The sequence below is a fragment of the Physcomitrium patens genome, chromosome 12, assembly GCF_059467195.1.
Source record: "Physcomitrium patens ecotype Gransden chromosome 12, ASM5946719v1, whole genome shotgun sequence".
Lineage (NCBI taxonomy): Eukaryota > Viridiplantae > Streptophyta > Bryopsida > Funariales > Funariaceae > Physcomitrium > Physcomitrium patens.
Genome location: NC_143421.1, coordinates 6006235 through 6023100, shown reverse-complemented (window position 1 = coordinate 6023100; position 16866 = coordinate 6006235). Strand labels below are relative to the sequence as shown.

Sequence of the window (16866 nt, the reverse complement as noted above, 5' to 3'; positions counted from 1 at the left end):
TTATCACATGGTCGCTTGGTCTTGATATTTCGTCGAAGAAGCCAGGCTTTGTCTCCAACTTTGAAAGTAGGTGCTGGATTCCGAAATCTATCTGCAGACGTCTTATAGGATTCTTGAGCGGATTGTAATTGAAGCTTCAATATAGTTTGAAGCTCTGATAGTTGCTTCGCAAATCCTTCAGTTGCTGAATTGTTATTTGTTGATGGACTCAATAAATCAAGCTTTGGATGATACCCATAGTTGGAAAAGAATGGTGTGTATTGAGTCGACGCATGGAGGGTGTTGTTATATGCAAACTCGGCTAGCGACAGATATGTGGTCCAATCGTCTTGCTAATAGTTGATGCTGCATCGTAAGTATTGTTCCAAGACTTAGTTCATCCGTTCTGTTTGGCCGTCAGTTTGAGGATGAAAAGTTGAAGAAAGCTTGATATCTACCTTTAGTATCTCAAAGAGAGATCTCCAAAACTTTGATACGAATTGGATTCCTCGATCTGATACGATATCATTTGGTAGTCCATGATATCAATACACATTATCGAGAAAGAGCCTTGTTGTGACTTCACTGTAGAATGTCTTCTTGCAAGGAACAAAGCGCACCATCTTTGTAAGCCGATCTACCACGACAAAGATGTTGTTAAATGAGTTCAATGATGGCAGGTCCATGATGAAGTCCATAGAAACTGAAGACCATAGTCGACGTGGAATCGGCAATGGTTGTAGGAGTCCATAAGGGCGATGCCGAGGATTCTTGGATCTTGAACAGATGTCGCAGAAGAGGACAAAATCTTTCACATCCTTCCACATTTGGGACCACCAAAAATCTTGAGAAATAAGCTCTAAGATCTTGTTGAATCCAAAATATCCCCCAGTTGGAAAATCGTGGCGAGATTGAGGAACTTGGAGTCGTGCTGGTCCTTTTGGGATATACAACCACTCCTTAAAGTATGAAAGATCTCCCTCCACCTTCAACTTGTCGTCATTGGCACGCTGCTTAATATCAAAGGCTATTGAATCTTTAATGGTCACGGCACGTACCTGATTCAGGAAGTCAGCATCAATTGGCACAATAGTAGCACAAAGCTGAAATTGCTCTAGCTTCAATAATGTCGTAAATTGTTGATCAAATGCTGCTTCTCTAGCCTTTGGTACAAGATACAATCTCCTCGATAAGGCATCAGATAGTCCTTGCTGCTTTCCAGGTCGATAAGTAATAACAAAATCGAACCTAGATAGCAACATACTCCACCGAGCTTGACGTCGATTTAGAACTCGAGCCGTCATGAAATATTCCAAATTCTTGTGATCCATATATATGGTCACTAGGTGTGCAGCTCCTTCAAGAAAGTGACGCCATTCTTGGAAAGAATCCACTATAGCAAGAAGTTCCTTATCGTGGATCTCATAATTGATTTCAGCAACAGAGAACTTTCGAAAATAGAATGCAACTGGATGGAGCTTCTTATCTTCTCCCATTTGTCAAAGTACAGCTCTCAAAGTAAAATCCGAAGCATTAGTTTCTAAATAAAAGGCCTTTGTAAAGTCTGGATGTACCAAGATTGGAGCCGTAGTAAATGCGGTCTTCAAGTCTTGAAACGACTTTTCCGCTAGAGGTTCCCATTCCAGCTTATCCTTACACGTCAACCGAGTGAGAGGAGCAGCAACTTGAGAGTAATTCTTAATGAAGATCCGATAGAAGTTGTCAAAATTGAGAAAGCATTGTACGTCTCTAATCGTCTTCGTAACCTCCCAGGACACGATTGCTTCCACCTTCTTGGGGTCCATCTTCAAGCCTTCTGTAGTCGCAATGCACCCCAAAATCTCCATCTCTATTTAGTGAAATAAACACTTCTCCAACTTGGCATATAGTCCTCGCTTGTGTAGTTTCTTCAAGACCAAACGAACGTGCTTTTCATACTCTTCCTCGTTTTTGGAGAATATCGAAATATCATCCAAATAAATGACAACAAAATCGTCAAGGTGCTCTTGGAAAATGTCATTCATCATATGTTGAAAGACCACTGGAGCATTGGTAAGATCAAAGGGCATGACATTATACTCAAAATGGCCATACCTTGTACGGAACGTTGTCTTCCACTGATCTCCTTCCTTGATTCGTACGAGGTTGTAAGCTCCCCTTAGATCAATTTTTGTAAAGATCCTTGCACGTCCAAGTTATTCTAAAAGACCAAAAATCAAGGGTAATGGATAACGATTCTTTTTTGTTACCTTGTTGAGGCCTCGATAGTCCACGCACATCTGCAATGAGCCATCTTTCTTCTTCACAAATAAGATAGGTGTTCCAATTGACGATTTTGAATGACGGATGAAGTTCTTCACTAGATTCTCGTCGATGTACTTCCGCAACTCCGCCAACTCTGTCTGTGATAGATTGTAGATTGGGCCAAAAGGTGGTTGTGCTCCTTCTTGCAAGTCTATGGCGCAATCATATGGCCGGTGTTCTGGTAGCATGTCGGCATTTTTCTTTTGAAACACGTCTTTAAAATCCTTATATTGCTCAGGTATACTTGCTGTCGAGATCTTCTCCCCGGTAGTTGGAGCTGCATAAATGACAAACGGTGTGCCTTCCTTAGACGATCTTATAAACGCTCTTGGTCTAATGAATAAAGATTTCTCTATTCGGGATTTTCTACTAGGCTTACTCTTGGGTGGTTTTGTGGAAAAGATCATCTTCCGCAACCTCTAATCTATAGATGGGTTATGCTTTTCCAACCAAGAAAGACCAAGAATAATAGGATTTGATGGGATTCTAATAATATTAAAAATAATATGACTACTATGGCCCTTAAACATCACTTCTATAGGTTCTGATTTATGGGTGACACTACCAGACAATAAAGGTCGCCCATCTATGACCTCAACGTGAATAGGTTTGGATTTTTGTACGAAAGGGATCTTATGATGCTTCACAAATTCTTTGTCTAAGAAACAAGCAAATGCTTCTGAATCTAATAATGTTAAAGTTCTCAGTTTCTGAGGGCCAATAAGTAAAGGGATTGTAAAGCAAAGGGCAGATTGAGCGGAAAGAAAGGAATCTAGTTGTTGTTGCGATATTTCAATGTCCAGCCGTACAGTTCCTATTGTGGCTGGGCATCCTCGTTTTCCTGAACAAAGGTGCCCCCAGTCTTGACAATACGTTGATTTTGCTTCTTGGGGCAGTTTCCAACTTTGTGACCTTCTTCACCGCAATACAAGCATAGACCTTCCTCCATGCGCCGCTTTTTTTCTTTTAGAGTAAGGGATTTGACACGTACCGCATCAATTTGCAAGTCTTCTACCTCTGAATGTGAATTCACACTGCTTAGTGACATAGTTGGGGCATGGCAAATCGTATGTTGTCTTGAACGTTGGTCTTGGCGGTGTTGGAATAGGCGATTATTACACTTCACAGCTTGGCTAATAGCTTCGTTGAGCGTTTGTGGATCAGGAAGAGTTAACAGTAAATCCTTCACATCGTTCTTTAAACTCCAATAGAATTGACTCATCAACGCTTCTTCGTCCCAATTGATGTCGCATGCTAATTGCCTGAAGTCCGATGCATAGATTGATGTAGAGCGCATGCCTTATCGTAGTGACCAGATCTTTGTTGTAGCCCATCGAACCTTGTCATGTTTACCAATTGTTTTTGCAAACGCCTCCAAAAAGGTTTCAAAGTTGTTTAGTATGGACGATCGTTTCTCAAATAAAGGAGCAAACCATGATAGAGCTTGCCCTGTAAGTAAGGTTCCAACAAGCCCAACACGTGACTCCTCCGTTGGATAGCGTTTGGGCTATAAAATTGTTATCAACCTGATTTGATTGACGAATCCTCGAAACTTGGAACGCGTACTATCAAACTTGTCCGAAAGGCTAACTCGGGACTCCTTATGTTATAGAACTAGCAGTGCTTGTCGAACCTGAGGCAAAGATGTTTCTCTAAGTGCAGAAGTTTGAGGCTGGTGCAACCTAGATTGTGCCATCTCAGATGCTCCATCATTATGAAGCCTTGCCACGACTCCTTCAATCTCTGCAGTTCTTTGCAATAACATAGCGAGGGCATTCATGATAGCATCCAACTTGGAATCTAAACTTTTTGTCATACTAATGTCTTAGCCTCCAGCCATTCTAAGAGAAGGACACAAATGACTCTACAAGAAGACAATATTGGTTTAGAGGAGGGTACTCCGCAACCTCTAAAATGCCTTAAGAGCTTCAAGAAAAGGGGTAATCCACTCTCTCCAAGAAAAATAAGACTCCAATATTGTAACAAAAGAAGTATCAGTTTAGAAGAGGCTAATCCGCAACCTCTAAAATGCTAGTACACTTCCAAGCAGAGGGGTAATCCCCACTCTAACGAGGAAGAAACTAGCTCTGATATTTGAGGTGAGTGAAGTCTCGTCAAATTGTCACGGACACAGAAATACAGGCTCGAGATCTAACAAGAAGTTCAAGAAGAACTGGCAAGAACTAGATTAATCAGATGAATACAAGAACAACACCAAAGAGGTGAGCTAGAGCTCCAAGAGATGTGTTGTCGAGACTGAAGAACTCTTCAGCCTCGATTCCAATATATACTCCTATTTAGGAAGCTTTTCAAGCAACTTCTACCAACTAGGAAGCTTCTAAAAGGTTCCAGAGACTTGCTTCTAGAAGATTCTAGAAACTTGTCTTTAGAAGGTTTTAAAGACTATGTCCCTAACAATAGTCTTCAACCTTTAAAACACAACAATAGAAGTAGGATAATCCACTCACTTCTAAAATAAGATAAAAAAAAATATGTTAGTACTCTTATCAAACTATCAAGGACATGAATCTCAAAAAAGAGAACCCTTAAAACACTCTTGTGTCACTGAAGAGAACTAGAAGATCACTCAAAAGGTAATGTAATATTAATTAGAATGGCTATTGCCAAAAATAAGAAGACTAAAAAGTCTTGAAACAAGACTAAAGTCTAAAACGGCATTGACAAGAGTAAAGAAGGCTTTACTCTTCCCTCCATATATACTCTTAATTAGGAGCTATATAGCAATGTCTTATAAGACCTCCAAAACATGTTGACTTTACTAGCCACATGTTTTAACTTGCAAGGTAAGTTATCTATATATGCACCACATAGTTAGCTTGTTCCACAAGCTACCAACACGTAGTTAACTTGTTGGCCAAGTTTTTGACCTATAAACACATCTAAAGTCAAAATCGCATCTATGAAGCTTTTAGAAAGCTTCACTAAAAGAGTTTATGAAATTAATCTATATTTACCTACTTCTACCTAATCATATAAGTAATTATTGAAATAAATGTATATATTTGTGATACTACCTACAATACAACATAGAGGCATGGAGTGTGTGAACAATAAAAAAGGTTATATTGTAAATTTCCACAGAACAAGGTCATATTGTGAATTTGGAATTGAAATAGGATTATATTGTGAAATTCCTCTTTAATTTATTCTTTTGAAAAATTAAGTATTTAGTATCTTGTGAGCAAGAAGCATTTCAAATATAAAAGAATACATTTATTTTGACTTTGGCTTACAACAACTTACATGTCTTTTTAATAACTTTTTTTTTATGATTTTTTAGAAATTCTTTTGTATTTTTATTCATTTTTCTAAAATTTATGTAAAATTACATTTGAAGAAGAAAATATCATTTTGTATTCAGTCAAATAGTTTTCAGAATTACTACTCATAATTCTAGCAATCCTAGATTGGTTTTGGAACCATGTCCCACACATTCTTCAAGGTCTCTATAAAGTTATCTATTTGTAATTACTATAGACAAAATCATAGAGATTTCTTTATTTATTTTCAAAAATTTCATAAATAAAATTTTCTGAAAAAAAAACACTAAATATTATTTTGTTATGGTGGTGATTCAAATCTATTATAATTGACTTTGCATATGATAATACAAAAAGTGTATGTATTTTTTGAAGCATGAAATTCATTTAGATTTTTGGTCTTGAATATAAAACAAGCTACTAAGTTATATAAGCATTGAATGATTTTTTTATTATTTTATTATTATTATTATTGTTATTAACTAGTTTTGACTTTTTTCTTTTTTTTCTTTCTTTTTTCCTCTTGAGAGGTGTATGATTTCTGGGTATACATTTAACCAGGCAATGTTTTCAAGAATATAATTCCAATACAAGAGTTATACCTAACAAGAATATATATATATATATATATATACTTAAAGGTAGAATGATTACATGATGACTACTTAGCCTGAACATATTGACTTCATGTTGTTTGATTCATTCTCAACAGAAACGGAATCATATAAAAACACCACATTTATATGATTAAATATATAAATGATGATTAAAGTATAAGAATCAGCACCTAAGACAGTCTGAGACAAGTCTCTATTCCTTTAAACCTGGAAATGCTACAATATCTTAAATTTCACCAGAAGCCCTAAACGTTTTTCCCGCAGAGGGGAAAAAGTTCCGAGGGAAAAAAAGTGATGCTGACTCAGATATGGCGCGAACCACATTCCCGCGAGATTTTGAGCCGTCTTTTTTTCTTCCCGTTGAAAGATGCTTTCAGTTCGAAGACGCTGCATTTCGCGTGCCATCTCTCTCTCGTTGAGGGTTTGCTTTGAATTTGGAGCTGCGATCGTCGACAGTTGGAGCGATCTGTGGAGTCCTTCTCTTTCTTAATCATTCCTTTAAGAATTGGGGGCGCGTGACTTTCTTTTCGGTTACAGAGGGCTTCGTAGTTGATTGTTGCTGCATCAGTGGTTAGCGAAGTTTGTCGAACGAGAAGGGAATCGAAGGTTGGATTCGAGGTTGGGTTCATATGGACAATTGGCATTGTTGAGATATTGATATTTTTTGCGTCTTGTTTCTGATGAGAATCGCATCTCAGGTCTATTGCGAGGTAAATGTAGTTGAATTGAATCTTGAGGTTTTATGAAGACGGTTGGGAGATCTCTGTTCGTGAGATGGATGCTGGTGAGGGGGAGGATTATGGACGTGATCAATTTTGCGTAATTGCAGCACCTCAGTTGAGTTCAGGTGGCGTGAAGTGTAGAAAGAACTCGAAGGTTGCTTCAAAATCCTACACCAGTATGGTGAATAAGACGAAGGTCGGCGCCAATGTGGAAGTAGGCAAGGGTGTAGACGCGGAGGAGAAGAGCAAGGATGATCGTGACCAGGTATCGCTTGTGTTATAACTTCGCCACCCGCTCTGTTTCAATTCACTATAGTTGTTTGTGGTGATTATTAACGCTCTGCCGCATGAAATTGCAATGTGAGCTTCGCACGGGTGTGCACCTACATCTCAACTGATTTGCAAAGTGAAGGAGGTGTTTGAAATCGATCATCCCGGTTGGGCCAAACGCTTGTGTGTAATGGCAGTTGAATGAAATCAGAAGATAGGTATTTCACTGAGATGCATATATCAATTCGCATCACATGCAGGGTTGTAGAAGGTACAGTGCATGCGTCGAGAAGTGCGCCACTTTTAAATTTCGACTATTTTGAGGATAGATGCTACTGGTGGAACGTGTATGCATACACCTCTGCTTTCGTGCCTCTTTAAACTGGTACTAATTTATAAATGAATTCTGCTTGTTTATGGAATCGTGAATTGTCGTAGGAATCCACAATGCCGTCCAAATTGGCAACTGTTTTCGTGAAGAGGTCATCTAGAAAGAACGCGAAAGTGGGGCAAGCTCAGAAAAGGGAGCTGGATAATTTACCTCTTGCTCTGGATACGCCACCTCAGGAGTCAGGTACGAATTTCTCTCTTGGTAGCAAGCTCATTAGACCCATATCCCTGGTTATTTATTCACTTTTTTAGTCATCTGAACTCTGTTAAATTTTGAGTATGTAGAGCCTCCATACAGCTCATGTGATTTCTGCCACTGAGGGTTGCCCTCGTGATATCAAGTTTTTTTTCAACCTCGGAGATTCAGCTCGACCTTCATATATTTCCTATTTGCATGGCATCTGATCCGAACATATCTTCTAAAGACGGTTAATTTGTTCTTAGTGACAAAACAGAAAGCGGCTCCCTCATCCACTGGAAGGCAATCTAATGCCTCTCGGAAACATTCACCTACTAAGAGACAAACTAGGTCGTCAGCGGCGACGAAGAAACGGAAGTCACAACAGCATGGGACTGATAGCAGGTCTGCTGCTGAAGTTCATGGTTCTGACCTCTTTCTTCAAGCTAGGCTTGCAGCTGAGGTAAAGCGTCGGAGTAGGATCTCGATTACTTCATCAATTTTCATATGTTTTTTATAAAATTAATTAAGTAATGTGTGTGTGTTGTTTGTGACGTTGGCAAAATCCATCTACTTTGGCTACTATAAACTGCGCATGTATTGCAATCGTGCAATGAAGCCTTCTTTGATATGTAGAAATACTTATACTTATTCTCTTGTGTTAAATTTTGTTTCTTTCTGATCTTATCTGCAGGAGAATACAAGGTTAAGTGCAGGCAAAGCAACACACCCCTTCTTTGCTCGCCCAAACGAGGGTGGTGCAAGATCTTCTGTGATAAAAGAGCCAGCGCAGACGATAAGATGTCGAAGTCTTAATCCAGCACCAGAGCATGCTGAGGTATGGACTATGGCTCCGTCAGATTTTGCTTGGTGAAGGTTTGTTCTTAGACTCTAGGGATCGCTCCGGGAATAGTTCGGCTTCGTGACGAGAACTTAGCGGTTGTTAACATAGTGCTTTAGTTTGAAGTTATTGGCATTCGTTAATCTGATTTGGGAATGTGATACCATATTTGTTCAGCGACACATGCTGTGCAATGATTAACTTGTGAATGAAGCAGTCGCCTAATACATGCTACGTAATTGTCTAAAACGAGATTTCAAACTTTTATCTAATTAGTCATTGATGCGGGGTATTGTACGGTACTACATGTTTCCTACATTGAAAAATTCCTAGGATAGATGTTCGGACTTAGGCGCATCGAGGCTTTTTATTACCTACTATATTTGTTTCAGTTTTTGTTGTGATCTGCAGACGAATCTTCAAGTGAGCCCCCGTAATCCCCTGCACCCCTTTGTCGCTCGTCAAAATCTGCGAGGTGCAAAAGCTATTATAGCTGATGAAGCCCCGGACAATTGTGAAAGGCACAGTCAGCTTCCTTGTCCGCCTTTACACATAACCCAGAACATGCCCGTAAGGTCCATAGCCTCATGCTTTGTTGTTTGCAGTAATTTGCTGAATCTGTGAAATCACACTGAGTTGTGGACACTCCGTGCAATAGATATATTCGCTTACAAATGAGTTGTGGTTTGAGGAATGTGAAGGAGGAAGAGACACTACCAACATGGAATTGGAACTGGAAATGTTCTGGGGTGCCTGTTAAAGCTGGTGAGAAAATTGAAGACAAGTGGTCGTTCTCATGCTGCCAGCCTTCATATACATGGAGTTGGTCGACTTCAAAGAAGCGGAAAAGGCGTGGACAGCCCATCCCAAAGGTTGCTGTCTTTGGCCGAATTATTGATTACTTAACGGTACATGCTTTACCAGTAGGTCCAATTAGATGATCATTTCCGCATTCCAAGACTTGAAATGACAGCTCCCTTGAGGATCCTGTGATAGATTTTGTTTTGTTTTGTTTTGTTTTGTTTTTTTTATTTTTTTTATCCTACTGTGGGCATTATATTTTGCATCAGCTGCTTTGTCATGAATTAATGAAGAATATTCAAGCGTTTCATTATTTGAACCCATTCTGGATGAAGAGTCTTTTGGATACCTGTGGTGAACAGAATTTTAACATCATAAAATGCCGAAAGGGCTTCCGGAATGTTAGAATTTGGAATTCTATTTCTCTATGCTGAATAGGCTGTTACCATGCTCGCAGAATTATAACGCAGGTACAAAGTGCTTGTTTGATGAGGAAGTGGATTCTGTGGCTGCCAGAACTCAAAAGCTGGTGGAAAAGTGAGTATTGTTTTCGATTATCACAAGTGTAGATCAGGTTGGTTTTTTAGCATATTACTCTGTATCTTGTAATAAGTCGGTACAGTTTTTCACGCTGTGGGCATACTGGCGCCTCAAACTCATTGACAAAAAAAATGTAAGCGGTTGACACAAATTGTGCTACCAGGAGCCGTGACTACGTAGATCATGCAGTTTATTTATTCAGTGTTACCAGCTGTCCCAGTTCTAGATTTAAACCTGATGTTGAGCTGTAATGTGTGTGGAATTGGGATTAACTCAGCACTTGTCTTTTTGCAGGTTCTCGTCGTACTATCATCCTTGTGTAAATAATGATTGTTTCGAACAGAATTTAGAGTTACGACCCGTGACTGAACGCCGAGTGAAAGATGTCAGTGGAGGTGGGAATTCGTTATGGACTAACCAGTATCAACCTCGTAACTCGCAAGAGGTGATTAATCTCATGCCACCATTGTCCGTACTCCAATTTTTGCATCCGATTGTCCCTTGAGTTAGAGTTGCGAGTGCGTTCAGTAAGCTTCACGTTCTTTGTTATCATACTGAAGTGATGGGTGTTTCGTGATTCCCGGGAACAGTCGCAACCTGGAGAAAGTACTTAGAAATTTGTTGCTCTTTGAACAGGGTTTATATATTTATTATTATTAATATATATATATATATATATATATATATATATATATATATATATATATTATTTACCGTCTCCAACACAATGCAGCATTTAATTTTGATAAATCTCTTTGCTACTTATAACCAAGATTTATAAGGTTAACAGGATTTTGTTTTCTTCAAATTAGTAGAATAGCTAAACTTAGCTCAGAACAACCCCGTCTCTAATTTAAGCTTTGCTGATCCAAGTTTCGAGCAGTCAGATAACCTTTAAATAAAGCATAAAGGATCTGTGTGCTTCAGGTTTGTGGAAACAAGGAACCGGTCAGGGCCCTAAGCTCGTGGCTTCAGAACTGGAGAGAAAAGATTCTTCGACATAATGGTGCAGTGAAAAGTGAAGAAGTTGAAGATAGTTCCAATGACGATGACAGTGAGTATGAAGATTCAGCATCTGAAATTGATGACAGTGATGACTTGCATAATTGTCTCCTTGTGACAGGATCTGTCGGGGTGAGTATACTCAAAGCGTGACTGCTGAGATGTTTCTGAATGTTGAGCTCTGTACTATGGTTCTAAAGCTAGAACTGTGTAGATGGTATGCTTTGTTGCATGTTAGAGTTCAGTCGTTAGACGAATTTTCAATCACCTATTTCACGTCATAAACCCTCAAGGCCAAACGTATCAGAGCATGGATTAATACAGGTTACCTGCATGGAATGCAGTGTGGTAAATCTGCAGCTATTTATGCGTGTGCCATGGAGCATGGCTTTACCGTCATTGAGGTACGTGCTTCAGTAGCCGAAACGTTTCATGTTTTTTATATGTTTTTAAAAAGGTTTTAGATAGTCATTATGTGATAAGGTTTTGATCCCAAATGACTGACTCTAGTGAGCGTTGTTTCTTATTGTTGGTATCTTGCTTGTTTTGTGGACCAGGCTGACTATTTTGACAATGTTTTTTCTTAGGTCAGTGGTGGTTGTCCTAAAGCTTGTATCAGTTGCAATCGTTCGATAGTTGGTTATTCATGTTGTGATGCATTTCCTTATGGTTCATACAATGCTTGCAATCATAACCCAAGTATACAGTCAATGGGAAGGGTTTGGTGTTTACTGAGCAGTTCAACTTGAGGAATCAGTTAAACCTCTTCGAATTTGTGGATCTAGGTCAATGCATCAGAATGTCGGAGTGGAGCAATGGTGAAGCACAAGTTTAAAGAGGCCATGGAATCTCATGGTCTGAGCAAGGGGTCTGTGATATTCATTCCGCTCCAAACATCTGACAAATATCTGGTTGAATACGTTCATTTTTGTGTTCGTTTAGACCACTGATTACAAGATTCTGGGTTAGAGAGGGAATGTACTAACGCATTGACTTACTCTTTGCAGGTTCTCAACTGCTTCAATGGATCCTAATCATGGATCGTTCGCTGTTGATCTATTGTCGAAACAAGGAGAGGGTTGTGGGAGAAGTACTTCCCTTCAGCATAAGTCCGAAAACCAGCTGTCTAAACACCATAGTGTCTTTCGAAGCAATCTGCCTCCTCCCTTTTTTCGGGGGTTAAGAGTAATTCTTTTTGAAGATGTGGACATTGTATTTGAGGAAGATTCCGGGTTTTCTGGAGCACTGGCGTTGCTGGCCAGAACCTCCAAATGTCCAATCATATTTAGCAGCAACAGTAAGACACTTTTTGTAGAATGCATATTTATCAATCCTTCATTTAGTCATCTCTAATTCGAAGTTTTGTAAACGAAAAGTTACTGTATAGGAAACTTCGCCAGCATGACTCCAAAGTTCTGCTAAAAGATTTCCACATATGCTTGTGACCAGGTCAAAATCCAGTGCTGCCAAATGTCTCTCCAGAAGTTATCAGATTTGAGCAACCGTCGACGGGTGAACTGGTCGCACACGCGTACATGGTGAAATGAACATACATTGGCATACCACATTTCGTTGAACTTTCGAACAGCATTAGCATACTATATTCCTAGTCCTTGTCCATTTCGATATTAAATACTTTCTTAATTGGAAGAGTTACATCTTATATGTATGATTAGCTTTCTCCTTTTGGTACCACTTTAGTGCGCCTCCCATCTGTCTTGTGTTAACAAATTGTGTAACATTTTGAATGCAGGTCTTTATGTCGGAAGGATTGACTTGCAGCCCAGATACAGTCGAACATATTGTGAGAAGTAGTGGTCGCGACATTCGCAAACTTCTCATGCTACTTCAATTCTGGAGTCAGGGATCTACTTCCGACGCTGAACATTTGAAGGGTGTCAGTACCGTCGGGGATTTAAGGATCTCGCATATTAACATGCAAAGTCCTAATTTGGTTAGTTGCTTGTTGCAGTTGGATGGCTGTCCCCAATTCCCTGCCTCAAGAATACATGCAGCTAGCATGCTGGCTGATGAGCATACCAGTAACGATTCTGAAGAAGTTTGTCATGGAAAGAAATTAAGAACTGAATCCATTTGTAAAGACCATGTCTCAAGGAAAAGATTTGACAGACGATCTTTGGATTCGGACTTGCTATATGCACATGATTGTCAACATCGTGTGCTCCCTTTACTCTTTCCGGATACTGAAGCATGCCAGCTGACAGTCATGGTTTTTAAACGCCTGAAAGATGCTGGCCAGGACATCATGATGATGATCGACTATTTTGTTAGCAAATGGTCGCGTATTAGATTTGACGTGCTGAAAAGCAAATCGGAGACCGAATTCCGGGTACTCAATTCTGAGAGAAACTTACACTCTGCAGCTCGTAAAGAAGATGGAAAATTGTGTTCTAGAGGTGGTAGTAACAAATGCATGGCGAACATGATATCTTTATTGCAGGAGAATGAGCGCAGTTGTTCAGGGGAGCGTGAAGATTATTTTATATCTGCAGGTTCGTCGGATGACCATGACATGTGCGATGTGCACCTAACTAGCGAACCCAGTGACGGCATTGATCTTGAGGACGACGAATGGATAAGATTTCTTCCTGTCTTAAATATGAACACTTTAAGTTCAACCAAGACCGAATGGATACCCCGTAGACGTAAATGCTCCCCTGCATCACAAGCCAGTAGGAGCCCCTCAAGTATGGCTGGTTTGGGTGTAGTTTCTTCCCCTCTAAGTGTAGATATTTCGGCTGTTACAGCTGAAGCTTACTCTCAGACCACTAATTTGGCTTTAGAAGGCAGTTTTCCTTTACGACTTGGAAGGGTCGACGCACACACACCAGTAGAAGAGGTGGCATTAAATCTGACTCCAAATTCAGGTGGGAACCTTGCGATGCATCCTGTTTTGAAAACCCCCTCTGATTTGGGCAAACAGTCTTATAGCTACGGCGCTAGTCTCGAGCATTTTATTCTCAGCGTAGCACATTTTATGATGGAGAAGACATGGTCAGAAGTGAGAAGTCTGCAGCCGGAAACATTTCCAAGTAATAATTTGGACTCCACTACCCTGTTAGACGACGTTCTGCATGATTTGTCTGCATGTGATCTTTTATCAAGACGAGCCGCTGTAGCATCCAAGGTAATTATTCTTTTCACAATTTGACTGAGTCTTAAGTATTTTTACTTATGTACTTTTATATATTTTAACGAAGTCCTGATTAGAGTCGCTCTGGTTAATATTTGGCAATGAACTAAAGATTGCAGCGTCCATATTAACTCCTGTTTTGAATTGCCTCGTCTCACTACCTTAATCACTTTATCTTCATCATCTATGCTCTGCAAATCAAATCGTGTAGCACATGTAATTGAACTCTTTCAAGAAGGTTTCTCAACACATTATTCGTGCAGAGTTGATTAGAATCGTGATGTCTGAAGTTCTTGTTAGTGATATCCGTGAAATTCTTCGGTCTGGGCTTTGTGGTTTTGAGTCTAGATTTTTTTGGTGCATCATTTACAGACGTTTAAAGGTTATCGGATATCAGACTGCGATGATTGTGACGAGTATGACAGTGGCGATAGGTGTAGAGAATCGGCGGTGGTGCTTGCACAACTGCGGTTAAATCAAGCCTTAGGTCAAGCTACACCATCAAATATCCTCTTTTCTGAAACTTGGCGAGCCCGTCCATCTACTTCTGATCAAGATGCTGCCAGGTGCTTTGGAGCATTCCATGAATCATTGTGGCTTTGAGAACCATCTGTGTCTTATTTGGCAGCTTGACTTGCCCTTGAATAAGAATGTGCTCTCAAGCGCCAAGTTTTTACCTGCTTGTCACTATTCCAGTACATATTATATTGCAGTAAATACTTCCGCACTCGGAGTGTACTAAGAGATTTGTTTTTGTACTACAGGGAAGAGAAGCGAGCGTATGAGGACGAATGTGTAGACCTACTTCTACCGCAGCGGTGTATGCTCTCCGGAAGATTAGCCAGATTAGATTACATTTCATTTCATTCTCAACTCACCTCTTCTACAGCCGGTTCTGAAGTTCAAATAAGACGCACAACGAGACAACGCAAGCCTATAACTGTTTCAAACTAGCCGCTTTGAATACAGCCGACAACCTTCAATCGCTGACACTTGACTGCAAACCTCCCACGAGCCTTCTCACAACTTCTCGAGTGATCATTTCGAAACCGCTGTAGAGCCCGTAGTTCTTTGTAAATGATAACCCGTTACTTCGACGTATCATGTGTAGCATAGTTTAAACGCCCGGGTAGATTTCCTTGTGTGTGATCGGTTTTACAGAGGTGTTTCCTACTCCGCATTATGTCTCTCGGTCGTATTCGTTCTACCAGGCTGTCACAGCGGTTTACAGGATCGGGCTAACCATGGCAGAGCCACTTGGAGCTGGTTCATCTGTGTCTTTTATATCTTCGTCGTTTTGTATATAACCAATCTACATCACTCATGATCTGCCTGAATCTGTAAATCGTAGTAGTGGGTTTTGGGCATTGTCAACACAAGGGAATCAATCCTAGCGATTACTGCCATAGATATTCTCTGAAGTTTTCCAGAACCGACTCATTGTTCGTCTGGAGCAGACAACCGGTCAAATTGTGTTCAGGAATCAACGCAGATTGCAAATCAGGTACAGTATGAGCTCATACTGTACCTGTATGAGTACCTCTTGTTGGTATGCTTTCTGATCTATTGGGTGAAAGAAGCGTAAGCGTCTGATCGGAAAGGAATATTCGGTGCTGAGGTTGGTTGCAGATGCCTTTGCTTGGAGATACATACTTATAACTCATGTTCATCTTGAAGTATTAGTCCATTTAGAAGAGTTTTGACATTCCATCAACTTCAGCTCCATTTCATATGACCTGTGATTCTATCGGGCATCCTTAGTTAATTCCAATGTTTAAGAAAATATGTTTCTTTTGGATTACATTAATTTTTTTGATTGAATTTGGTTTCACATGGTCCTTTTTTCATTATTATTTGACCATATTTTTTTATTTGTATTGATGTGTTTTTGTTCTAATTTTTTTTTTCTAAAGAATGGTTTGAAATTAGGAAGTGTTGATATAGTTTAGAAAAAAAAATAGTTTGAATTAATATTCAAGTTATATATAAATCTTAATGTCATAGAAGTAGTTTTGTATTCAAAATTGGTTGAGCCTACTTAATTGAATATTATTGTCTACAATTGTGGATGTTGAAGACATATTTAATAATTTTGAAGTGTGCCAAATGTCATTTTTAGTCACTTTGGACAATAAGGCAAATCTTTGTTAAGTTGCTATATTTGATTCAGTTTTCAACTTTCTTTTTTTTTTTTTTTTTTTTTGTAAAAAAAAAAAAAAAAAAAAAATTGTCCTTGCTTTTATTTTTATTCTAATTTGCTACATGATAGTTTTTACAACACTATTGATTTTTGTATGTCTTTAGAGAAGATTTGAAAAAGATTATCTTTTATTTACAAAGGCAAAATCATAATTAAAACTTTTTGTATTTAAGCAATTAAAGGCATTGTTGACCATAGAATCTTAAAAAAAAAAGAAATAGATGTAAAAAGATGAAAATTTGAAAAGAAAAAAATATCTTAAGTAATTTGGCAACCAACTTGAATGCCTCATAGTAGCAAATGAGTTACTAAATCTACAACTTTATGTTCTTTAGCCATTGGTACTTGCTATAATCTATAGTAAGGTAGAATAAATGTTACTTCATTATGTGTAGATTTTGAAAAGAAGCAATTCTAGTTGAAATTGTTTTTCAAAAGCGACAATTAGGAAATGTTAGCTCTTTGTAATTGTTGTTTTTTGTAGTAGAAAATTTAACTAGGAAGAAAACAAATGAATAAAAGAAACCTTTATGGCATACAATTACAACCAAATTTTTTAAGATAGCAAATACTAGAATAATCATAGA

The 16866-nt window shown here is 39.0% G+C and overlaps 1 protein-coding gene across 6 annotated transcripts; it reads left to right on the top strand.

The window, feature by feature from the left end:
* The first annotated feature begins 5908 nt into the window (after nt 1-5908).
* On the top strand, nt 5909-15404 carry LOC112289301 (uncharacterized). Of its 6 annotated transcripts, none has more exons than XM_073537518.2 (17): nt 5910-7168; nt 7612-7747; nt 8008-8204; nt 8436-8579; nt 8994-9152; nt 9284-9490; nt 9841-9920; nt 10218-10368; nt 10851-11057; nt 11270-11329; nt 11711-11793; nt 11933-12222; nt 12375-12463; nt 12679-13275; nt 13387-14073; nt 14452-14645; nt 14844-15404. In XM_073537518.2, exons 1-17 carry the CDS (start codon nt 6956-6958, stop codon nt 15031-15033), a joined length of 3684 nt encoding a protein of 1227 aa, XP_073393619.1. In that variant the 5' UTR covers nt 5910-6955; the 3' UTR covers nt 15034-15404. The 6 variants fall into 6 exon arrangements, with proteins under 6 accessions (XP_024390192.1, XP_073393619.1, XP_024390190.1 ...); XM_024534422.3 differs by having other exon boundaries at nt 5911-6787; nt 7011-7168; nt 12679-14073; XM_024534423.3 differs by having other exon boundaries at nt 5911-6799; nt 7029-7168; nt 12679-14073.
* Nucleotides 15405-16866: the final 1462 nt, after the last annotated feature.